General features: G+C 48.1%; 1 protein-coding gene across 2 annotated transcripts; it reads right to left on the reverse strand.

Annotated features, from left to right (window-relative positions):
- Window positions 1-10,779: 10,779 nt before the first annotated feature.
- SLC5A5 (solute carrier family 5 member 5) lies at window positions 10,780-25,267 on the reverse strand. Of its 2 annotated transcripts, none has more exons than XM_004277560.3 (15): window positions 24,598-25,267; window positions 23,653-23,718; window positions 23,224-23,275; window positions 22,974-23,041; window positions 21,900-22,054; window positions 21,326-21,466; window positions 21,114-21,243; window positions 20,177-20,265; window positions 19,344-19,456; window positions 19,199-19,269; window positions 18,676-18,762; window positions 18,417-18,610; window positions 16,180-16,304; window positions 15,311-15,426; window positions 10,780-14,209 (listed from the first exon to the last, which is right to left on the reverse strand). In XM_004277560.3, the coding sequence occupies exons 1-15, from the start codon at window positions 24,952-24,954 to the stop codon at window positions 14,045-14,047; spliced, it is 1,929 nt and encodes a 642-aa protein (XP_004277608.1). In that variant the 5' UTR covers window positions 24,955-25,267; the 3' UTR covers window positions 10,780-14,044. The 2 variants fall into 2 exon arrangements, with proteins under 2 accessions (XP_004277608.1, XP_049563282.1); XM_049707325.1 differs by lacking the exon at window positions 24,598-25,267 and adding an exon at window positions 23,893-24,158.
- Window positions 25,268-25,635: the final 368 nt, after the last annotated feature.

Below are 25,635 nucleotides of genomic sequence, written 5' to 3' on the forward strand. Positions count from 1 at the left end.
GTGAGGGGCTATAAATTGTTGTAACAAGGCTTCCAGAACAATCTGGCTCTCTAAATCTAATATGTGTGATAAAAGGTAACCAAAAAAGCCCAAGTTTTATAAATCAAAAGATGAATAAGATTTACAATTACTGCTCAGGAAACATTTCTATGATTTACTCTTTTTTTATATTTTTTATTATTATTTCTTTTTTCGGTACGTGGGCCTCTCACTGTTGTGGCCTCTCCCGTTGCGGAGCACAGGCTCCAGACGCGCAGGCTCAGCGGCCATGACTCGGGCCCAGCCGCTCCGTGGCATGTGGGATCTTCCCGGACTGGGGCACGAACCCGTGTCCCCTGCATCGGCAGGCGGACTCTCAACCACTGCGCCACCAGGGGAGCCTGATTTACTCTTTTTTAAAAAAACTAATTTATTATTATTATTAGTTTGTAGTACGCGGGCCTCTCACTGTTGCGGCCTCTCCCGTTGCGGAGCACAGGCTCCAGACGCGCAGGCTCAGCGGCCATGGCTCACGGGCCCAGCCGCTCCGCGGCATGTGGGATCCTCCCCGACCAGGGCACGAACCCGTGTCCCTTGCATTGGCAGGCGGACTCTCAACCACTGCGCCACCAGGGAAGCCCTATTATTTTTATTTATTTATTTTTGCCTGCATTGGGTCTTCGTTGCTGCACACGGGCTTTCTCTAGTTGCGACGAGTGGGGGCTACTGTCCATTGTGGTGCGTTGGCATCTCATTGCAGTGGCTTCTCTTGTTGCAGAGCACAGGCTCTAGGGCATGCGGGCTTCAGTAGTTGTGGCTCGCGGGCTCCAGAGCTCAGGCTCAGTAGTTGTGGCGCACAGACTTAGTTGCTCCGCGGCATGTGGGATCTTCCCGGGCCAGAGCTCAATCCTGTGTCCCCTGCATTGGCAGGCAGATTCTTAACCGCTGTGCCACCAGGGAAGCCCCTATGATTTACTCTTAAAGGAAAAAAGTAGATTTCATGGTAATGTGAATAATGTGATCCAGTATTCAGTTTTTTTTAAAAGGAAAAGGAAATCTTTCCCTCTTTAGATCTTTTTTCTTTTTTCATTATGTAGGGGCTCTGTGTTGCTGGGCTACTGTGAGTTTGACCTGTTCCTTGAGTGACTCATTGTCAGGTCAGGATTTGGAGGAAGTGATGTGGATGACCCAGAGAGCGGCAGCAGACTGCACAGCAAATTTCATCAGGATTCTATACTGGTGGGTGGTGACCTGTGAGGTGAGCTGCCTCCTGAGGAGTTTCTGGTTTAGCGGGCATCCCAGGTCCCAGACCCAATCTGAAACCTGGCCCTGGGGAGGACAGAATTAAGGGTGGATCCTCCATCCTTGCACTGTTGTGCCCCAGGTGTACCTGAAACCAGCTGAACCTGAAGGTAACACAAGTAGTGGACCTGACGAAGAGGTAGGTGTGACCACGCCAGTGGAAACTTACCTGCTTCCTGTCCCAGGTCCTGTCTTCCGCTCAGTCTGGCTTCTTGACAACTCTCCCACCGCACCAGAACAAATAAGAATTTGGGGCCTCTGTCTTGGCCTCAGCTGCAGATGCCAAGATCAGCAGGGGAGACTGAGACACGCCTTCAGCCCTGGGGTGTGTGTTGGGGGGCAGGGAGCTGTGTGGCCTGTCCCTTCCCCCATTTAGGAGAACAAGTCAACAGGAGTGGGGGTGTAGATGGTGAGGAGAGGCAGAAGGCTAGGTTGCTTCCTAGGGCGCCAGGGTGCATCAGGGTCGCTGGGAGGGAGGCTAGGGACCTGCTGGCTTGAAGTCATCGGGTGGAACTCATGCAGATGTTCCGAGCATGTACAATGTACCTCCTCCCATGTACCCTGTGGGACTCAGCTCAGCTGCAGGCTATGGAGATGCCAGGAAGGGGTCAGGAGCCTGGGTGCATGCAAAAATGCTAAATAAAATATTAGCAAATTGAGTTCAGCTGCTTTTTAAAGGACAACATACCAGGGGCGTGCAAGGTATTATTCCAAGGAGGCAAGAAAAATTCAGCCTCAGAAAACCTCATTTACTCAATGAAGAGATGAAAGGAGAAAAATATCAAATGATCATCTCACCGTGCTGGAAAAACATTTGGTAACATTCAGCAACCACTTCTAATCCTTTAAAAAGTTTTTAGTAAATGGGGAATAGGAAGAAATTAGTCTGATCAAAGGTTGTCATTAGAAAGGAAACGTGCATTGTGTTGGATGGTGAAACAGAAGAGGTAACATATTCCAGAACAAGGTATGGCTGCTAACAGTCATGGCTAATATTTAATACTGATGCAGAAGTGCTGATTAATGCAATAAGAGAAGAAAAAGAACTGAGACCAGATGATACGATTGTCTAGAGAAAATCAAAAAGAATAAGCAAACAAAAATGGATAGAACCTAATGAAGAGACTAAAGGCAAGTCCAATATAGGTGGAACACAGAGGATTTTTAGTGCAGTAAAACTATTCTGTCTGATACTGTACTGATGGAGAGAGGACATGATGCTTTTATCAAACCCATGAAATGCAAAACACAGAGTCAACTCTAATGTAAACTGTGGACTTCAGAGTTAATAATAATGTATCAATATTCACTCAGCAATTGTAACATTGGCACAATCAGTTGTTCTGATGAAAGTTAAATAGGGAATTCCCTGGCGGTCCAGTGGTTAGGATTCCTCACTGTCACTGCCAAGGGCCCAGGTTCAATCACTGGTCAGGGAAGTAATACCCCACAAGCCGTGCGGCACGGCCAAAAAAAAAAAAAAGTTAAATATAGGGGAAACTGGGGGAGAGAGGGATGTATGGAAGCTCTCTGAACTTTCTGCTCAATTTTTCTTAAACCTAAAGCTGCTCTAAAATATAGTCTATTGATTAAAAAAAAATCAATAAAATAATTACCAAAAAAATGTGCTTACTACTGAGTCATTGCTAAATAAACATCAATATTCTAACATGAGTAAACTGCTTGGCACACAGTGTATGCTCAAGAAATGTGAACCATTTCAAAATATTCTTCTGATTATAAAAATTAATCACTTTAAAAATCTAATATACAATATGGGAAAGGAAATCTTACATATATCATCTTGACTCTTTGTGGGCATAGAATAGTCATGCTTAACCAGAGATGATTCTGTGCTCCCCCCAGACACTGGCAACATCTGGAGACATCTTTGGTTGTCACAACTGGGCGGCCGGGAGCGGGGGTGGGGGGAGGAGGTGTTATTGATCTCTAGTGAGTGGAGGCCAGGGAATCTGCTCAACGCTCTACAATCTATAGGAGGATTCAGCCCAAAATGTCAACAGTGCCAAGGCTGAGAAATTCTGGCACAGACTAACTCTCTCTCTCTCTTTTTATTTTTTAATCTAAGTGAGACCTGACTATTGGTATCGCTGGGCAACTTGCTTTATCTTCTTGTCACCTGGAGTCCTGGGCAGCCCCACCCTGATCTTTTTAATCACCTGCCTAGTTTTCTGTCGCCTGAAAGCACCATGTCCTGGATTCCAGGTTCTCAAGATGGCCACCTGGATTTTCTTACGTTTTTTTTTTTTTTCCTTTAATCTCAATGGCTTTTCTGAACCCTGTTGTGTTCCCCACATACACTGGCCCATTTCCCTGGACAAGGGTTGAATAGCATCATTCAAAGGCTCAGAGTCCCTGAGCCTTGCTGAGGCTTACTATATATAAAGTATGGTAATCAAGACAGGTGGGACTGGGAGACTTCTCTGGCGGTCCAGTGGTTAAGATTCAGCGCTTCCACTGCAGGAGGCACGGGTTCGATCCCTGGTCGGGGAACTAAGATCTTGCATGCTGCGCGGTGCAGCCAAAAAAAAAAAAAAAAGAGACAGGTAGTACTGGTATAGGCATACACCAGAAGTTCTCACCCGGGGCAGTTTTTCTGGTTGTCAAGACTGAGGGGGAGGGGGTGGGGATGTGCTCCTGGCATCTGGTGAGTTAAGGGCAGGGATACTGTTAAATATCCGACAATGCACAGGACAGTCCTTGCCACAAAGAATGATCCAGTCCCAAATACCTGTAACGCTGAGGATGCAAAACTGTGGGATAGAGAAATAGACCAGTTGGCCAAAATAGAGTCCAGAAATAACCCCACACGTGTTTTGGCTCCTTGATTTTTTTTTTTTTTTTTGAAAAAGATGCCAATGGGACTTCCCTGATGGTCCAGTGTATAAGACTCCGTGCTTCCACTGCAGGGGGTGCGGGCTTGATCCCCAGTGGGGGAACTAAGATCCCACATGCTGAAGGGCATGGCCAAAAAAAAAAAAAAAAAAGATGCCAAAGTAGTTCACTAGGGATTAGAAATGGGAAAACTTTTCATACAAAAAGTTTAACTCTTAAAACAATGTAGTTTCTAGAAGGAAACAAAAGAGAATGCCTTAGTGATCTTAAATTGAGCAAAAATTTCTTAGAGTGAACATAAAAGGCATCAACATAAAAAAAATTACATTACCTTGATACCAAAGCCAGACAAAGACATTATAGAAAAAAAGAACACTACACACCAATATCTCTTATGAACATTGATGCAAAAATTCTCAACAATATACTACCAAATTGATTTCAACAGCACATTAAAAGATTAAACACCATGACCAAGCAGGATTTACTCCTGGAATACAAGGATAGTTCAACATACAAAAATATCAATGTAATATATCACATTAACAAATTTCTTTTAAAATTTATTTATTTTATTTATTTATTTTTGGCTGCGTTGGGTCTTTGTTGCTGTGCTTGGGCCCTCTCCAGCTGCAGCGAGTGGGGACCACTCTTCATTGCGGTGCCTGGGCCTCCCATCACAGTGGCCCCTCTTGCTGCAGAGCACGGGCTCTAGGCACCTGGGTTTCAGGAGTTGTGGCTCACAGTTCCCGGAGCGCAGGCCCAGCAGTTGTGGTGCATGGGCCCAGCTACTCTGCGGCATGTGGGATCCTCCTGGTCCAGGGCTCGAACCCATGTCCCCTGCACTGGCAGGCAGATTCTCAACCACTGCACCACCAGGGAAACCCCATATTAACAAACTGAACGAAAAAAAACCATGATTGCCTCAAATGATGCAGAAAAAAAAAGCATTTGATGAAATTCAACACACTTTTGTTATAAAAACACTCAACAAACCAAGAATAGAAGGAAACTACATTAATATAATAAAGACCATGTATGAAAAACCCACAGCTCACATCATACTCAATGGTGAGAGACTGAAACTTTTCCTCTACTATCAGGAATAAGACAAGGATGTCTGCTTTTGCCACTTTTATCGACATAGTATTGGCAGTTCTAGCCAAAGCAATTAGGCATGAAAAATAAATCAAAGTTATCCAAATTGAAAAGGAAGAAATAAAATTATCTTTTTTGGCAGATGACATAATCTCATATATAGAAAACCCTGAAGATTCCGTAAAAAACTGTTAGAACTAATAAACCATTTTATCAAAGTTTCAGAACACAACTTTGCAGGACACAAATCAACACCCAAAAATCAGTTGCATTTCTTTTTTTCTTATTGGGGTATAGTTGATTTACGATATTATATTGGTTTCAGGTGTATAACATAGTGATTCAAAATTTTTACAGATTATACTCCATTTAAATTACTATAAAATATTGCTATATTCCCTGTGATACAATATATCCTTGTATTTTATTTTATTTTATACATATTAGTTTGTACCTCTTAATTGCCTACCCCTATCTTGCCCCTCCCCCTTCCCTCCCCCCAGTGGTAACCACTAGTTTATTCTCTATATCTGTGACTATCTTTCTGTTTCATTATATTCATTCACTTGTTTTATTTTTTAGATTCTACATATAAGTGATAGCATACAGTATTTGTCTATCTCTGTCTAACTTACTTCACTAAGCATAATACCCTCCAGGTCCATCCATGTTATTGCAAATGGCAAACTTTCATTCTTTTTAATGGCTGAGTATATTCCATTGTATATATACACTTTATCCATTCATCTATTGATGGACATTTAGGTTGCTTCCATGTCTTAGCTATTGTAAATAGTGCTACTATGAACATTGGGGTGCATGTATCTTTTTGAATTAGTGTTTGTGTCTTCTTTGGATATATACCCAGCAGTGGAATGGATAATTACCAAAAAAATGTGCTTACTACTGAGTCATTGCTAAATAAACATCAATATTCTAACATGAGTAAACTGCTTGACACATAGTGTATGCTCAAGAAATGTGAATGTATGTGAATGTATGCTCAAGAAATGTGAATAGAATGTATATTTTTAGTTTTTTGAGAAACCTCCACACTGTTTTTCATAGTGGCTGCACGAATTTACATTCCACCAATGGTGTACAAGGGTTCCCTTTTCTTCACATCCTCTCCAACATTTGTTATTTGTGTTCTTTTTGATGTTAGCCATTCTGACAGGTATGAGGTGATATCTCATTGTGGGCTTGGCTTTGCATTTCTCTGATGATTAGCCATCTTGAGCATCTTTTTGTGTTCCTGTTGGGGCCATCTGTATGTCTTCTGTGGAAAAATGTCTATTCAGGTCAGCTGCCCATGTTTTGCTTGGGTCTTTTTTTTTTGATATTGAGTTTTACGAGCTGTTTGTATATTTTGGATACTAACCCCTTATCAGTCATATCATTTGCAAATATTTTCTCTCATGCAGTAGGTTGTCATTTCATTTTGTCAGTGGTTTCTTTTGCTGTGCAAAAGCTTTTAAGTTTAATTAGGTCCCATTTGTCTATTTTTGCTTTTGTTTCTTTTGCCTTAGGAGACAGATCCAAAAAAGTATTGCTATGATTTAAGTCAAAGAGTGTCCTGTCTGTGTTTTCTTCTAGGAATTTTGTGGCTTCCAGTCTTAAATTTAGGTCTTTAATCTATTTTGAGTTTACTTTTGTATATGGCATAAGAAAATGTTCTAATTTCATTCTTTATTAATTATTATTATTATTTTTGGCTGTGTTGGGTCTTGGTAGCTGCACATGGACTTTTCTCTAGTTACAGTGAGCGGGGGCTACTCTTCATTGCGGCGCACAGGCTTCTCATTACAGTGGCTTCTCTTGTTGCGGAGCATGGGCTCTAGGAGTGCAGGCTTCTGTAGCTGTGGCATGTGGGCTCAGCAGTTGTGGCTCACAGGCTCTAGAGCACAGGCTCAGTTGTTGTGGTGCTCCGCAGCATGTGGGATCTTCCTGGACCAGGGCTCGAACCCCTGTCCCCTTCATTGGCAGGCAAATTCTTAACCACTGTACCACGAGAGAAGCCCCTAATTTCATTCTTTCACATGTAGCTGTCCAATATTCCAAGCACCACTCATTGAAGAGACTGTCTTTTCCCCATTGTATATTCTTGCTTCCTTTGTTGTAGATTAATTGATCATAAATGTGTGGGTTTTTTCTGTGCTCTTTATTCTGTTCCATTGATCTATGCATCTCTTTTTGTGGCCAGTACCATACAGTTTTTATTACTGCAGCTTTGTAGTATAGCCTGAAGTCAGGAAGTGTGATACCTCCAGCTCTGTTCTTCTTACTCAAGATTGCTTTGGTTATTCAGGGTCTTTTGCGTTTTTATACACATTTTAGAATTATTTGTTTTAGTTTTATGAAAAATGCTATTGGTATTTTGATAGGGATTGTATTGAATCTGTAGATAGCCTTGGGTAGTATGGTCATTTTAACAATATAATTTCTTCCAATCCATGAACACAGTGTATCTTTCCATCTGTTTTTGTCATCTTCAATGTCTTTCATCAGTGTCATAGTTTTTTGAGTACAGGTCTTTTATAGCCTTAGTTAGATTTATTCCTAGTTATTTTATTCTTTTTGATGTGATGGTAAATAGGATTGTTTTCTTAATTTCTTTTTTGGATAGTTTGTTATTAGTGTATAGAAATGCAACAGATTTCTGTATATTAATTTTGTATCCTGCAACTTTACCTAATTCATTGATTAGCTCCAGCAGTGTTTTGGTTTGCATCTTTAGGATTTTCTATGTAGAGTATTACGTCATCTGCAAACAGTGACAGTTTTTGCTTCTTCCTTTCCAACTTGGATTTCTTTTATTTCTTTTTCTTGTCTGATTGCTGTGGCTAGGACTTCCAATACTATGTAGAATAAAAGTAGTGAGAATGGACATCCTTGTCTTGTTCTTGATCTTAGTGCTTTCAGCTTTTTACCATTGAGTATGTTGTTAGCTGTGGGCTTATCATATATGGCTTTTATTATGTTGAGGTATATTCTCTCTATACTCACTTCATGGAGAATTTTTATTATAAATGGATGTTGAATTTTGTCAAAAGCTTTTTCTTCATCTATTGAGATGATCATATGATTTTTATTCTTCAGTTTGTTAATATGGTGTATTACATTGATTGATTTGTGGATATTGAACCAAACTTGCATCCCTGGGATAAATCCCACTTGATCATTGTGTATGATCCTTTTAACATATCGTTGAATTTGGTTTACTATATATATATATATTTGAAGATGTTGGGGGTAGGAGTTTATTAATTAATTTATTTATTTTTGCTGTGTTGGGTCTTCGTTTCTGTGCGAGGGCTTTCTCTAGTTGTGGCAAGCGGGGGCCACTGTTCATCGTGGTGCATGGGCCTCTCACTATCGCGGTCTCTCTTGCCGCGGAGCACAGGCTCCAGACGTGCAGGCTCAGTAGTTGTGGCTCACGGGCCCAGTTGCTCTGCAGCATGTGTGATCTTCCCAGACCAGGGATCGAACCCGTGTCCCCTGCATTAACAAGCAGGTTCTCAACCACTGCACCACCAGGGAAGCCCTGGCTTACTATTTTTTTGTTGAGGATTTTTGCATCTATGTTCATCAGTGATATTGGCCTGTAATTTTCTTTTTTTGTGTGATATCTTAATCTGGTTTGGATATTAGGATGATGTCAACCTCATAGAATGAGTTCGGAAGCATTCCTTCCTCTGCAATTTTTCGGAATATTTTGAGAAGGATAGGTGTTAACTCTTCTCTAAATGTTTGGTAGAATTCACCTGTGAAGGCATCTGGTCCTACACTTTTGTTTGTTGGAGTTTTTATTATTATTATTATTATTATTACTGATTCAATTTCATTACTGGTAATTGATCTGTTGATGTTTTCTGTTTCTTCCTTGTTCAGTTTTGGGAGATTTTACATTTCTAGGAGTTTACCCATGTCTTCTAGGTTGTCCATTTTATTGAGGTATAATTGTTTGTAGTAATCTTATGATCCTTTGTATTTCTGTGGTGTCAGTTATAGCTTCTTTTTCATCTCTGATTTTATTGATTTGGGCCCTCTCTCTTCTTTTCTTCATGAGTCTGGCTAAAGTTTTATTGATTTTGCTTATATTTTCAAAATCATTGATCTTTTCTATTGCTTTTTTGGTCTCTATTTCATTTATTTCTGCTCTGATCTTTACAATTTCTTTCCTTCTTCTAACTTTGGGTTTTGTTTGTTCTTCTTTTTCTAGTTCCTTCACATGTAAATTTAGATTGTTTATTTGACTTTTTCTTGTTTCCTGAGATAGGCTTTTATCTCTATAAACTCCCCTCTTAGAACTGTTTTTCCTGCATCCCGTAGATTTGGATCACTGTGTTTTCATTTTTATTTGTCAGGTATTTTTAAATTTCTTCTTTGATTTCCTCAGTGACCCTTTGGTTGTTTAGTAACATATTGTTTAGCCTCCATGTGTTTGTGTTTTTTTGCAGTTTTTTTTTCTTGTAGTTGCTTTCTAATCTCACAGTGTTGTGGTCAGAAAAGATGCCTGACATGATTTCAGTTTTCTTAAATTTACTGGGACTTGTTCTGTGGCCTAACACGTAATCTATCCTGGAGAATTTTCTGCACACTTGGAAAAAATGTGTATTCTGCTGCTTTTGGATGGAAAGTTCCATATATATATATGGAGTCCTAGTGTGTGACACACATTTGATCTAGTGTGTCATTTAAGGCCAGTGTTTCCTTATTAATTTTCTATCTGGATAACCTTTCCAGTGATCTAAGTGGGGTGTTAAAATCCCCTACCATTATTGTGTTGCTGCCAATTTCTCTCTTTATGTCTGTTAATATTTGGTGGGAATGTAAAACAGTATTTTAAAAATTAAATAGTATTTAAAACAGGAATGTAAAACAATATTTAAAAAATTAAACCGAATTACCATATGATCCAGTTTTCCACTTCTGGGTATAATCCCAAAAGAATTGAAAGCAAATATAGAACAGATATTTTGACATCAATAGTCACAGCAGTATCATTCACAATAGCCAAAAGGTGGAAACACTCCAAAAGTCTATTGGTGGATGAATGGATAAACAAAACGTGGTATATACATACAGTGGAATATTAGTCAGCCTCTAAATGGAAGGAAATTCTGACAGCTGCTTCAGCATGAATGAACTTTGAAGACATTATGCTAAATGAAATAAGCCAGACACAAAAAGACAAATAATGTATGATTCACTTATATGAGCTCCATAGAATAGTCAAATTCATAGACAAAGAATATAGAATGCTGAGGAAATTTCCTGGCTGTCCAGTGGTTAGAACTCCAAGCTTCCACTGCAGGGGGCCCAGGATTGATCCCTGGTTGGGGAACTAAGATCCTGTAAGCTTCATGGCACAGCCAAAAAATAAAATAGAATGATGGCTACCAGGGGCTGGTGGGAGAGAAGAATTGGGAATTAGTATTTACGGGTATAGAATTTCAGTCTCAGATGAGTAAAAAGTTCTGGAGATGGATGGTGGTGATTGTACAACAATGTGAATGTACTTAATGCCACTGAACTATACACTTTAAAATGATTAAAATCATGACTTTTATTTTATGTAATTTTTGCCACAAAGAGGAAAAGAAAAAATTATAATTTTTCGGAAATCAAAACTACAATTCTGATATTTCAAAGGCAGTATTAAGCAACTAAAGAGGCAAGACACAATTTGGGAGAAAATATTGGCAATGCTTATAACCAATGAAGAACTTGTATCCAGAATACAGAAATAATTCTTGCAACAATAAGAAAATAAAGAACCCCATTAAGAATTGGGCAAAAGATTTGAATGACACTTGGTCAAAACTATATGGATAGATAACAAGCATGTGAAAAGATGTTCAAAATCTTCAGTTATCAGAGAAATATAAATCAATACCACATTGAGATACTACCCCACACACACGAGAATGGCCAAAATTAAAAGGATGGACCATGTAAGTTCTGTCAAGGATATTGAGCAGTTGGAACTCATATATTGTTTGTGACAATGTAAAATGAGTCAACCACTTTGGAAAACAGTTTGACAATTTCTCAAATAAACATACACCTACCCCGTTGGATCCAGCCATTTCATTCCTAAGAATTGACCCAAGAGAAATGAAAGTTCACACAAAAACATGTACACTAATGTTTTTAGCAACTTTCTTTGTAATAGCCCAAAGCTGGAAATGTTAGTGAATGGATGAACAGACGGTGGTCCATCCATACAGTGGAGTACTACTCAGCAATAGTAAGTGATGAACTACCGATACACACGACAACATGGCTGGATCTCTAGAACAGCAGCCAGACCAGCTTGTTCTGCCTGCACTGGGAAGCCTCAGCCCTGCTCCCTGCCCCACCCCGAACTGTGCTTTGAGGAAGGACCATCAACCAGCTGAAAGTCTGGTTCCCACTTTACTCAGTCATTGATTTAAAATTTGTGATGGTCATTTTTAGGGCTTCCCTGGTGGTGCAGTGGTTGAGAGTCCGCCTGCCGATGCAGAGGACACGAGTTCGTGCCCTGGTCCGGGAAGATCCCACATGCCGCGGAGCAGCTGGGCCCGTGAGCCATAGCCGCTGAGCCTGCGCGTCTGGAGCCTGTGCTCCGCAACGGGAGAGGCCACAACAGTGAGAGGTCTGCGTACCGCAAAAAAAAACCCAAAATTTGTGATGGTCATTTTTAAGTCCAAATCTAAAGGTCTCCATAAAACAGCCTGCACAGAGGGCCAGGTCTCTGAGTGGTCACGAGAGGCCAGATCAGGAGGGGTACATTCATTTCCTGAGGCTGCCACAGCTTAACACAATAGAAATTAATTTTCTCTCAGTACTGGAGGCCCAAAGTTCGAAATCAAGATGTTGGCAGGGCCGTGTTTCCTCTGAAGGCCCTAGGATAGAATCCCTCCCCTGCCTCACTCCCAGCTTCTGGTGACTCCAGCAATCCTTGGCATCCCTTGGCTTGTACGTACATTACTCATCTCTGCCTCTTTGTCCACATAGTTTTCTCCCTGTGTGTCTGTGTCTTTTCTCCTCTTCTAATAAGGACACAGTCATTAGATCCAGGGCCCATTCTAATCAGTATGACCTAATTTTTAGTTTTAATAATTTGTTTATTTTTGGCTGCATTGGGTCTTCGTTGCTGCATGCAGGCTTTCTCTAGTTGTGGCGAGCGGGGGCTACTCTTCGTTGTGGTGCGCGGGCTTCTCATTACGGTGGCTTCTCTTTGTTGCGGAGCACAGGCTCTAGGCGTGCCGGCTTCAGTAGTTGTGGCACTGGGCTCAGTAGTTGCGGCTCGCAGGTACTAGAGCACAGGCTCAGTAGTTGTGGCATACAGGCTTGTAGTAGTGCTCCGTGGCATGTGGGATCTTCCTGGACCAGGGCTTGAACCCGTGTCCCCTGCACTGGCAGGCGGATTCTCAACCACTGCGCCACCAGGGAAGTCCCAGTATGACCTAATCTTAACTTGACCAAGTACACCTGCCAAGACCCTATTTTTAAAGAAGCTTACATTCTGAGTTTCCAGGTAGACGTGAATTTTGGGGCTACCTTATTGAACCTAGTATAAGGGCTCCAACTGCTACGTGAGCAGTGGACGCTTCTCTGGAGGCCGTGGGAGCCATGGCAGCGTGGGCAGAGGTGGGTACAGCCAGCTCTCCGTGTCACAGAAACCCCAGGGGCTGGTGCAGGGACAGTGTACAAAGGGCAGTGAGGAGGGGATCCTTTGGGAGGGAGTCAGGAGGGGAGAGAAGCTGTGTGTCTGGGAAGGCAGTGTAATGCCCCCTAGCATGGGAGTGATCACCTCGCTCTGATGCTTTAAATACTCAGGTTTATTCATCATAGGCTCGGGGATAGTGATAAAGAGATTTGCACTCAGATCTGACTGAGGAGATCTAGGGTGACAGCCAAAATGATTTTTCAGAGAAGACAGAACATCAAGAGTCCATTTATTTGATGTGCATGGATGAAGTCTCCAACCAAGGGTCAGACGCGTCTCTGGTATGTGAGCTCGCCTGTATACCAGCAACACATCGTCAACGGAGCCTCAGCATCGTGCAGCACCCGGGTCTGTCCCTGACCTGACCCGACTCACTGTGTGACCTCAGGCAACGTCGCTGAGCCTCAGTTTCTTCCTCTGTAAAGTGGGCTCGTGGTCCTTAATGGATGAGATGGGTAAAGTGTCCAGGCCCAGAAGGAAGGCTGAAAACATTATTCTTCCTTTCTTCTTCCCTCCTCCTCACAAGATCAGAGGCCATGTGACGTCTGTCCCTCCAAAGGGAGGAAAATAGGGAAGGGAGGAAGGAGCTGGTGTCCAACTCTCGATGAGTCTCTGGTTTGTTCTGTGACCTTGGCCAAGTCAATGCCCCTTTCCAGGCCTTGGTTTCCCTACCTGTGAAGTGGGCACAAGGGGTTGGGCCTGAGGATGTCCAAAATCATTGCTAAGGTTCAGATAATTCCCAGGGAAGAACTGGGGTCTTTCTCAGACCCCAGTGTTGGGCCTGGGGATTTCCCATGTTGTCCAGAGGGGACTCCAATATCTTACTTTTGTAGGTAGAGAAATATCTGGCCTTGTTTTGGGGGAGTGGGCAGGGGTGCAGCATCTAAGACTTGGGTCCAGCTGGAAGGAGGAGGCAGGATGAAATGACTTTCTGGAGGTGGGGCTTCACCTCTTCCCATAGGGTAGGGACGTGCTGTCCCGAGCTTATTTGCATATGATGTGGCCTAGCCAATAGGAGCCCAAGACCATCGGCTCATGGCCTGGGATTGGCTCCCCTGGGGTTCCATCCCAGGCGGTCAGTCCCTGACTGCCTCAGAGGTCTGTCTCTCGCAGGTTAAGACCTTTGTCATGTTCACTGCCTGGGGTCCTGGAGCCAGCTCCATTCATCTCCTTCTGACCCAGGAAGAGCAGATGGTCCTCGTCAGTGGGCAGGAAGTCAGGACGCCTCTTGGTTCCTGGGGGCAATTCTTCAGCACCCTGGGGGGAGGAGAGAAGAAAGACCCTGTCATAAAGACCACTTCTGCTGTGTCAGCTCAGATATCCTCCAGTTGGGGACAGAGGGCCTGGGAGGACAGAACCTGGGCAGAGTTGCACAATATCCCCTTGTCCAGTGCATAGGTCAGTCCTGTCCCTTCTGCCTCCAAAACCTCCATCCACTTCTCTCCCCCATGCCCGTGTCACCTACAGGCCAGGCCATCAGAGCTCCCATGGATGCCTGCCCACCTCCTCTCTCTGACTCTGCCTATTGTTCTTCCAGAGAATAAATATTTTCCCACAGCAGCTTTCAACACTTAAGCCAAATCCCCTCCCTCCCCAGCCCTCACCGTCGAGTCTGCTCTGGCCTCAGACCCTTTGCACCTACTGTGCCCTCCACCAAGAATGCCCTTCCCTCAGATTTCCCTATGGCTGTCTCCTGCTCATTCTGGACTCTATTAATGTCCCCTCTTCCAAGAGGCTATCCCCATATCATAGCATTCTGCTTTATCTTCTTCCTAATATTCACCACCTGCTTAGATCCTATTCCTTTCTTGGTTTAGCCTTCTTCTGCTCCTGCCAGTACAGGTCTGGGTACACAGCAAGTGCTTAATAAATAAGGGAATGAAACAGGGATTCCAAAGCAAGAGCAGGCCTGGATCAGACCCCCCAGGGACAATGTTTCTTAAACTCAGGACATTCCAATAGCAGCCACACGGCTTTGGCCAAGGTTGGTCTACTCCCTGTGGTGTTTCTTATGTAAGAGTTTTCCTAAGTTGACTCACTTTTGAATTAAGCCATTTTCTTTTCAGGAGACACTTTATATCAACACCAAAAGACAAACCAGTTTCACTTGCCATAGATTGGAAGTAATTGTAAAAACAGATACGATGAAAATGAATTCTGCTCAGTGCTTGTTAAAGGGGAAAGTGTTGAAGACACATTAGCTCCCAATTGAGCCTTTCCACTGGAAGTAAGGAGAAGTTGAGAAAGACAAACATGCTGACTCACCCTGTCACTTCCCTGAGTTGTGGCCACACACAGAGCACCCGAAGCCACTTCACTGCCCCTCCCCCAACTCCGGGAGCACAGCCCTAGACTGACCTTCATCAAGCTGTCATCCAGGGTGGCCACTTCTTCCTTAGGGGCCACAGATGCCGTCTGCCGTGTGAGGTCCCACCACAGCAGACCAGGACCCAGGGCACTGCGCTTGGTGGGGCCTGAGGGGGCAGAGAGAAAATGGAATTATTTAGCGAGGGGTGGGGGGCGGGGACTGGAGACCAGGTCCTGGGGAGGGGAAGGGAGAGCTCTGATGGTTTCCAATCCGAGATCTGATAGTGACCCACTGGGGACACTGGCAAGTCTCTGCCCCCACTCTGGGTTTCAGTTGTCTCATCTATACAGTGAGGGGTTGTAATAGAACAACAGTGGATGGCCAGGAGGGTCCGGCACATGGTTCCGTTCACTCCTATGTCCCTATCGTCTAGAATATTGCCCAACAGAGAAAGACTCAATAAAGGCCTGGTGAATGTGAAGTCTGAGACTCAGGAAGCGAGAACAGGTACTATTATCTCTGTTGATTTCTTTTGATCTCTTTCCACTTCTCCATGGGATTCAGAATTCCTGGAGGAGCGCAGAGTTGCTAAGGTCTTGATGAGAAGATATATCAGCACCAGGGACAGCGTCTCATGGCCCTACCGGCCTTCCTCTAGCAAAGACTTAATTTTGGTGGGCGAAGAGGGAATAGAGAGGTGGATAGGGGATGCCTCTGTTTCTGCCTTTGCAAAATAGGACAAGTCCCACGAGGTGGAGGGTTGTCCTGAAGGTGATACAGCACAAAGGGTGTAGATGTGGCTAGCACACAGTGGCCACTTGGCTGGCAGAAGGATCCTTCCTTCCCTCCTTGTCTGGTGGGTCCTAGAGGCAGAGGGATGGACAGGATGACTTCTAAGAATGCCACACGCCCTCCTTACCCGTCAGGCAGCTGACGAGAGCTCCACATAGCACGGTGCTCACTGTGCCCAGGGCACCATAATAGAGATAGGAAATGGCGTAGAAGCTGTCAGTTAAGGTGGGTTGATCAGGGTCCATTTCGAGGCTGGGGGAGGGAGAGTTGAGCATGAGTCTAAAATCCACTCCCAGCCCATTTGCTTCTTCCTGTCTCCACTCCCACGACCCAGCCCAGTCCTCCATTATTGCTCATCTGGCCATGTGCCAGTTCTCCTTCCCTGCTGCTATCCCACCAACACCCTCAGGCATTCTGTACACACAAGCAGAGGGAGCATTACTAAAATGTAACTCAGATCACCTCCTGCTACTTCTCATCACCCTCCATGGATCCCTATTGCCCTCAGAATCAAACCAAAGTAAGCTCTAAGAAGAAAACAGCTGTGAACCTTTATGACCTTGGATTTGGCAATAGTTTCTTAGATATGACACCAAAAGCACAAGCAGCCAAAGAAAACATAGAGGGAATTCCCTGGCGGTCCAGTGGTTAGGACTCCTTGCTTTCACTGCCGAGGGGGTGGGTTCAATCCCTGGTCAGGGAACTAAGATCCTAAAAACCACGTAGCACAGCCAAACGAAACAAAACAAAGAAAACATAGATAAACAGGACTTCATCAAAATGGAAAACTTTTGTATATCAAAGGATACTGTCAACAGAATGAACGACAACACACAGAATGAGAGAAAATGTTTGCAAATCGTACATCTGATAAGGATCTAATATCCAGCATTATAAAGATATAAAGAATATATAAATTACAACTCAACAATGAAAAGACAAATGGCCCAGTTTAAAAATGAGCAAGGGATCTGAGGAGACATTTCTCCAAAGAAGATATAAATATGGCCAGTAAGCACGTGAAAAGATGGTCAACATCCTTAGTCATTAGGGAAACGCAAATCAAAACCACAATGAGATATCACTTCATACCCAGTAGGATGGCTAGAATTTTTAAAAGGGGAAAATAACAAGTATCGGAGAGGATGTGGAGAAATTGGAACACTCATATATTGCTGGAGGGAATGTAAAATGATGTAGTCACTGTGGAAAACAGTCTGGTGGCTCCTCAGAAAGTTAAACATAGAATTACCATATGATCTGGCAATTCCACTCCTAGGTATATATCCAGAGAAATGAAAACATATGTCTACACCAATACTTGTACACAAATGTTCGCAGCAGCACTGTTCACAATCACTAAATGTCCATCAACTGATGAAGGATAGATAAAATTGATCCATCCATACAGTGAAATATTACTCAGCCATGAAAGGAATGAAGTACTGATACATGCTACGATGTGGATGAACCTTAAAAACACCATGCTGAGTGAAGGAAGCCAGAGACAACAGGTCGTGTGTTGTACAATTTCATTCATATGAAATGTACAGAATAGGCAAATCCACAGTGACAGAAACTGGATTAGTGGTTGCCAGGGGCTACAGGGAGGTGGAAACGGGGAGTGACTGCTAAAGCGTACAGAGTTTTATTTTTTGGTCTTTTTTGTTTTGTTTGTTTTTGAGGTAATGAAAATATGCTTGTTAGTGGTGATGACTGTATAACCTGGGGAATATACTAAAAGCCACTTTTAAACGGCTAATTTTATGGTCTGTAAATGATATCTCAATTTAGAAGGCAAAGAATCAGATTCCTCTGGCTGGACCTCTTCTCCTATCCTTACTCCTCGCATTAAATCCACCCCAACCTCACCATAGTTGGAATGCACTAAAGTGAACACTGGGGGACTTCCCCGGTGGCGCAGTGGTTAAGAATCCGCCTGCCAGTGCAGGGGACACGGGTTCGATGCCTGGTCCGGGAAGATCCCACATGCCGCGGAGCAACTAAGCCCGCGAGCCACAACTGCTGAAGCCCGCGAGCCACAACTGCTGAAGCCCGCGCACCTAGGGCCCGTGCTCCGCAACAAGAGAAGCCACCGCGATGAGAAGCCCGCGCACCACAACGAAGAGTAGCCCCCGCTCGCCGCAACTAGAGAAAGCCTGCCCGCAGCAATGAAGACCCAACGCAGCCAAAATAAATAAGTAAATAAATAAATAAACTGAACCCTGGTCTCAGAGCCTTTGCACTTTCTTTCCCCTCTGCTGGAAATGCCCTTCCCTCACTTCTTCCTGCTCCCGGCTCCTCCTCTCAATCGGGCCAGGATCCCTCCCTGGCCACGCCTCCCGCTCACACCAGCTCGCTCACCTGGAGGCCCTGCTGGAGGCGTTGGCGGCGAGAATCGGGTCTAGGATGCCAGAGGCGTTGGCCGAGGGCACAGCACAGCCGGCGGCCGATGAAGGCAGGACCCCCATGGACTGCGCGCTAGGCGGGTACAGAGTGGCACCCACGGCCACCCACAGCGACAGCGCCAAGCCCACCGCCAGCCCGGACAGGACGCCCTGATGGGGGACCCAGTGTCAGTGGAGGGTACTCCCAGCCCCTCACCTCGCTCACCCCCACTCACCAGCGTATTGCAGGCGGGGAGGAACATTCCCAGGATGAAAGCTCCTAGGAGGGGGCCGCTGATGACTCCCATGATGGTGAAGGAGCCCTGGGAGAGTGGGTGGGGTTGAGACTGAGAGCAGAGCTCTCCCACCTTTCCTGTCCTCAGTTTACCCGCTGGGAAAGGAAGACCTGGGGAATTCTACTGTGGACCTTGAGACTCCTCTGTGCCCTAAAGGGGGGGCGACTCCTTGTGCCTGCCTCTCTCCCAAAGATGCTGATTCTCTCTCTTGACAAACTTGGTTCCACCTCCAGGCCAGAAGGAGGCCCTTCTTGCCCCCAGGCCACCACTCCCGCTCCTAGCTGCCCCCCCTCCCCCGTCCCCCCCGCTTTTGGCCAGGTGGCTGCAGGAAGTACCCTGCCTGTGGCATCAGTCAGAACTCAGTTCTGCCGCTGATATGTGTAACCTTCTCGGAGCCTCATTTCAACGTGGATGTTGCCTCACCTCTTGGGGAGATTAGGGCAGGGTGGGGAGCGGGGCTCACCTCGAGAACGCCGCCCCCCAGCAGGGAGGACAGAGCTGCCACAGTGAGACAGGCCGAGCCGTAGATGAGCGCTGTAGTGGATGGGGATGGCACTGTCAGCGGGGAGAGGCTGCCCTGGGCCCCCACCCGGGTCCCCCCAACTCACACAGCCCCTTGGAGATGATGACAAGTCTCCGGGGGGTCAGACTCGGCAGCCGAGGTTTGATGAGGTCCTCCACAGTGACAGCAGCCATGGCATTGATGCTGGTGGATGCAGTGCTGGCGGGTACATGGGAGGGGAGAGGGGTGTCCTCAGGCCACATCAAGGGATTGGCCACACACACCCTGGGGCCTATCTGCTAGGGGAGGCCCCCAGCTGCCCACACTATCTGGCCTGCCAGGACCCCCAGCCAGCCCGAGGGCAGAGGCAGGGGCGACAGAATTCCTCAGGAGTGGAGATGTCCACATCTCCACACTCCCCCATAGACCTGAGACACCCTCGCAGGAGCAAGGACACCCATGACCAAGGACACAAATGACACAAGTTCTCATTACAGAGCGATAATGGGGTGCAGAGAGCAGTCTCATGGAACTCTGGTCACAGCAGGAGCAGGCCACAAGTTGTAGAAGATTTGAAACTACCAGAGTGTGAGGCCCCTGAGGGCAAGAGTGGGGGACCGCTTGGCCATGGCTGTGCCCCAGTATTTAGAACAGCAGTACCTGCCACATAGATGCTTATCAAACATTTGTTTGGGGGATGGAGGACAGAAAGAAGGGAAAGGAGTCTCGTGTGGCCCTGCCAGGGACTAAGACGGTAAAGACTCTGGAGCTGGGGTCCTGATGCCCAGGATGTGCTCTTTGCCAGAGCCCACCTGATGGGGACTGAGCAGTAAATGATGGACATGCCCAGAACATTCCATCTCACAGGGGAGTGGCTGGTAGAGACAAGGAGGACCCACGGGCTCAGATGTGGCCAAGTGAGCAAGCTGTACCACTCACCTGAGGGTGCCACTGTAGGCACAGGCCAGAAAGAGCCCAGGGACTCCAGGCAGGTCCACGAAGATGTCCAGCACCATCAAGGGCATGTACTGGGGGGAGTCGGGGGTCAACCTCCAGGACAGCAGCACCCCAAGGGCAGGGGCTTCTGTCTGTCCTTACACTGCACGTCCCCAGCACCCTGTACAGACCAGGCTCACAGTGGGCACTTAGCGTGTGTGTGTTTGTTGATCGACTTTGCGATACCATGCAAAGAGCCCTGGGACCTGAGTGAGGCAAGGTCCTGTGTCATCCCCACTTTACTGATGGAGCCAGTGAGACCAAAGAGGTACACACCTTGCTTGAGGTTACACAGTCAGACAGTCCAGGATCTGACCCCAGAGGAGGATCTGATGGGATGGTCTTGCAGCCTCTGCCAGCTCTGAACCCCAGGGTCAGAGATCCCGCCAGGGTGTGCAGGTCTAGGTCTTGGCCCTGGTGCTGCCCCTGACTTGCCTGTGGACCTCAGGCAATTGCTCTACCCACGACCTCCTGCCTCAGTTTCCTCATCTGTAAGTCAAGGGCCATGGCAACCTTGGCCTCATCACATGTTGAAAGATTTGATGGGAAATTAACTGCTTGTGAAGGGAACAGCATAAGGCACAGAGTAGACACTTGGGACATGAGAGAGGGTCATTATGGTTAATGTCATCATTTCATGATGGACCATGGTCCCATCTCCTCCTTGATAGCCTTCAGGGAGTCTGAAATGCCCCTCCCCTACTCCCTCCCATGGCTTCCCACCACCTCCCAGATCCTCCTGTGAGCTGAGCTCTTTCCTGCCTCTGGACCTTTGCACAGGCTGTCTCTACTTTTCCACTCTCACCCGCAGAGACTCATCCAGAGGTTCACAGTGGGGGTGGGTAGATAGAAGTGGCCTAGGAGCCTGGACCAGACTCACCTGGTCTGGGGCAGAGATACGCCCTGCCAGGAGAGGGTCACAGTCAAGGTAGAACGTGAACATGATGATGCCACAGAAAGCAGCACTGGACACGATCAGGAACAGGCCCAGTTGGTTGACGAGCACGGCCCTGGGGGGAGAGGTGGTCTCAGAAGGGGAGGGGAGCAGCACGTCCCCGAAGTATATCCACTTTGCCCCTCCCAAATACTCACAGCTTGGCCTGTTTCTCCGTGCGACAGGCCATGTAGCGCTGCACCTGTGCTTGGTTCACACCATACATTGAAAGCCATACCAATGTGCCACCGACAACAAAAGTCCAGAATGTGTAGCGGCTCCTTGGGTCCAGGTCAAAGCTGGATGAGGGCAGGGACAGTCAGCCATGTGGGGATGCCACACTGACTTCACCCTCCCAAAGTGCCCCAGATAGCCATTCTGCACCTTATGGGCCTTAAAGGGATATTTGGGGTAGGTTCTGAAGTGTGACTAGGAGTTTGAATCATCCACGTATGCATTCAGAAAACATTTTTTCTATGTTCAGCTGGGAGCTCAGAGAGCCTGCAGTCCCCAGTCTGGGCTAGGGGGTGGGGTGGTGCAGAAGTCTGGGCCAGATGGAGAGATGGGGGCTGTGGGAGTACAGAGAGGGGAAGCCAGGGTTCTGTCCGTGGGGAGTCTTGGGAGGGGAGCAAGGAGGGCTTCCTGGAGCAGGAGGCGTTGGCTGGCTTCTCTCAGGGCAGACAGATGTCAGCTCCATCGTTTGGCAGTATCCCCCTTTATGTTTTCACTTACTCCATCAGGTTGATCCTGGAGTGGTTCTTGGCAAGCTCAAGTACTTGCCCAGGTCCACCCACGAGCATAGTTCCGCGAGCCAGGACAACCCAGAAACCACTCAGCATCACTAAGACCTGAAACACGTCGGTCCAGATCACAGCCTTCATGCCGCCCTGCAAGATGTGACAGAGAGGGAGACAGGGTGTCAGACGGGAATCTGTCTGGGGCCTACAGGACAGGGCAGAGGTAGGAGGGAGAAGGAGTCAGGTGGCGGACCTGGCTGGGGCCAACCTGGCCTGGCCTCCAGCAGTGGCTGGGACCAATACCCCTCTCTGCCTCGGTTTCCTTATCTGTAAAATGGGGGTAATAAGAGTACCTTCCTCAGGGTATCATTGTGAGGACTAAATTAGTTACTATAAGAAAAGTATTTGGAAGAGCATCTGGCACATACAAGTGTTCAGTGAGTGATGGCTGCCACCATTATTATCATTATTAGTACTACTGTTATTATTAGCTGCTGTTTTTACCCATCCAGCCTTCATGTCTTTGGCATGTTCTTCATGTTTTTGTCTTGGCAGCCCCTGGATTTTCCTTTGGAGAAGCCCCTTCCCCCACCCAGGTCACTTGGGTGAAGCTAACCCTGCTCCCAACTCCAGGAATAGCCAATCAGAACATCCTAGCTACCCGAACATCTGTGAATGGCTCATCCTTCACAGAATACCAGAGCCAGCCAAACAGAACCCTTCAGGGACTTCAGCCAGCCCATCCTGAAATTGGAACTCACTTGCTGCTGGAAGGAAGCCAAAAGGGATGGAAGCCTGGAGCTAATGAGGTCCCTAGAGATGGGAGAGGGACCCAGAGGACTCTGTTGTAGCCCCTGGATCCACCCATGCCTGAAGCTAGATTGTCCTTGGACTTTCAGCAATAAACCTTTCAAATCACCTTTCATAATAAAGATGAGGAAGTAGGCCCAGTTGGGACACAGGCTTCCTCCGGAGGAAGGGAAGGTAGGGAGTGGATGGGCCTGCCCACAGTCTCTCCCACTCAGTGGACATGGAGCCCCACGTCGGGTGGGGGTAGGGGGACATTCACCACAGTAGTGTAGAAGGTGCAGATGACTCCGGTAGACAGGAGCGATGCCCAGATGTCCAGCCCTGTCACTGCAAGGAGACCCTCCCATTAGGCCGCTGTGCAGGGTGTAAACTTGGCCTCCACTCTCTTGGGCCCTCTTCTCTCCAGGAGGATACTTCCCTCCCAAGTCTCTCCTAGGGCTGCCCCTTCCTTCCCCTGGTCCAGTCTCTAAGCTTTTGTCCCCTCCCCGTCACCCTCCCCCGAGTCAAACCTTGGTTCAGGATGAGCGCGGGGGCGTAGATCACGATTCCGGTGTACAGCATCTGCAGGTAGAGGGCAGGGGCAGGTGAGTAGGGGCGGGGGGATTGGGGGGCTCCTGGGTTAAGAAGGCATTAGGAGATAGGGGGAGAAGGGTGGTTGGGGTACGTGACTGGGGGCAGATGGGCAGGGCCATGTAGGGTCGCGGCGGGCTCGGGTAGCGCGTATGCGAGAGGCCTGTGGGCCAAACTTGTATTATAGGTGAAGCCTCTTGGGGGCGGGGCCAGAAGAATTGTGGGCGGGGCCTAGGCAAGGCTTTGCGGGGTGGGGGCGGGACCCACGGGGCGGGGTCGTGAGGGAAGGAAGAGGGCTCTGGGCGGGACCGACCAAGATTTAACCCGAGCTGGAACCTGGGGGCGAGGGCGGGGCCGAGGCCACTCACGGTAGCTACCAGGTACTGCAGGGTCCCGCAGAGCCGCACAGCGCGGCTGAAGCGCAGCTCCAGATACTGCAAGGAGGAGCCGAGGGCTCATGGTCACTTGGACTGGCCTTACCCAGGGGTCCGACGCGTCTGGGGTCCTTCACTCGCCCTCTTGGCTTCTGCCCGCCCTCGGGAGGGCAACTGCGCTCTCCGCACTCTTGCCCACGGGGGCTCCCGCCCGGAGCACACACTCCGACCTACCTGCACACACCTGCGCACACGCGCCATCCCCGCGCCTGTCCACATGGCGCGTGCCCAGGAGGACTGAGCCATCAAGTGTGTACACATCAGCCCCACCCACTCCCATTCATGTCTGATCGTCCCCCGGGGCTGCCGCCTCTCTGAGTCAACTTTGGCAAGATACAGACAGTGCCTGTAGCAGGCTGCCTACCGTACACTGGTCAAGATTTTAATCACTTTGCTCACTGCCCTGGAGGGAGGTCCTGTAATTAGCCCAGTTTGACGTTTGGGAAACCCGAGCAGAGAGGCAACCCCTTGCCGAAGGTAGGAGGAGGCGGGGATGTCGAATTTCGAATCCTGAGCCCACCGCCCGGCGAGCACTCGGGTGTACGCAAGCCCAGGCATGTGGGTTGCAAGTGTGTGCCTGTGCGCACGTGAGTGCGCTCCTGGCCGAGCCTGGCCACGCCCTGACCGGGTTTCCACCAAAGGGAATCCGGACGCCGGCTCGTCTACCTCCTTCCTGCCCCTGGCCCCAGTGCCTGGGGCTTCTTCCCAGAGCCCTCGCCACCTGTCCGCCCGGGGGCCCCCACATTAAAGCACTAAGGAGCCCGCCTGCGGCCCCCTGCGGCCCCCTGCACAGCAGTTCAAATCCTCAGGATCTCCCCCGCCGGGACCCTGCGTTCCCAGCCAGGCAGGTCCTGACGCTGCCGGGCCTCTGCCTGGTACCTGGTAGGTGCTGGTGAGGCCCAGGCGGTAGAAGACCGGCAGGAAGAGCAGGGCAGTGAGCAGAGAGTTGAGCAGCTGTCCCAGGCACATCCAGAGGAACTTGAGGCCGTAGCGGTAGGCCTCGGCCGGCACGCCCAGCACCTGTACCGCCGACATGAAGCTGGCGGCCAGCGAGAGGCCAACGGGCAAGGCAGTCAGGCGCCGGCCCCCGGTGAAGAAATCCTCGGCGCTGCGCTGCCCGCCCCGGGCTAGCCCGACCCATAGCCCGATGCCGGTGGACACCAGCAGCATGAGAGCGAAGACCCCGTAGTCCCAGGCTCCGAACGTGGCCCGCGCCCCTGCCTCGACGGCGGCCATGAGGTGTGGGTGAGGGGACCAGGCGTGTCCTCCGCCCTTCCAGCCACCCCGCGTGTCTCGGGTCAGGGAAGTTGGCAGTGGCAGAGGAGGCAGGACTGCGCAGAGGTGGGAGGATGCTCAGCCTCGGCAGCTACACGGCAAGCCTGTCCCCTTTGGTCCCCCGCGGGCCGGGGCTCCCTGGGCAAGGAATCTGTGGCTCCTTGCTGCGGTCGCCTGTCTCCCTGTCCCTCCTCTTCGTCTTCGTGTCTGTCTCCACCGTCTGTCTGTCCGTCCACCTGGCCTCCCACTCGGTCCGATTGCCCGGTGCAGCTGTGCGTCCACCACCCAGACGTCTGTCCCTCTCCCTGGGAGCTGTGCTCAGCTGACTGCAGGAGGTCTCGGTGGGGCTCAAAGGGGCAGCTCGCGGTGGCGGGCTGTGGATTTATTGGGCTCCCGGGTCAGCAAAACTCCGCCCCCAGACGTGGGGGCGGGCAGGACCCGCACCCTTTCCTCCCTGGATTCGATCGGATAAACCGGGACAGGACACGTAGGTGGCTGCTGGGGGGAGTGGGGTGGCGGAGCTGGGGAGGCTCCCAAATGCCCCCCCCCCTTGCTTCGTGTGGCACTTTCCGCTGACCATAAGCTGTTAATGCCTCCCTTTGACAGGTGGGGAAACTGAGGTTCTGAGATGGCATGTCACTC

Source organism: Orcinus orca, chromosome 3 (assembly GCF_937001465.1).
Source record: "Orcinus orca chromosome 3, mOrcOrc1.1, whole genome shotgun sequence".
Lineage (NCBI taxonomy): Eukaryota > Metazoa > Chordata > Mammalia > Artiodactyla > Delphinidae > Orcinus > Orcinus orca.

What these genes read in the sequence shown, in the direction of transcription:
- SLC5A5 (XM_004277560.3), bottom strand. Translation starts at nt 24,954, where the DNA reads ATGGCCGCCGTCGAGGCAGGGGCGCGGGCCACGTTCGGAGCCTGGGAC. An exon ending in GTATCTCTGCCCCAGACCAG is followed by an intron (nt 20,266 to 21,113) that starts GTGAGTCTGGTC and finishes GACTCCCCCCAG; the next exon opens with TACATGCCCTTGATGGTGCT. An exon ending in CATCATCTCCAAGGGGCTGT is followed by an intron (nt 19,270 to 19,343) that starts GTGAGTTGGGGG and finishes CATCCACTACAG; the next exon opens with CGCTCATCTACGGCTCGGCC.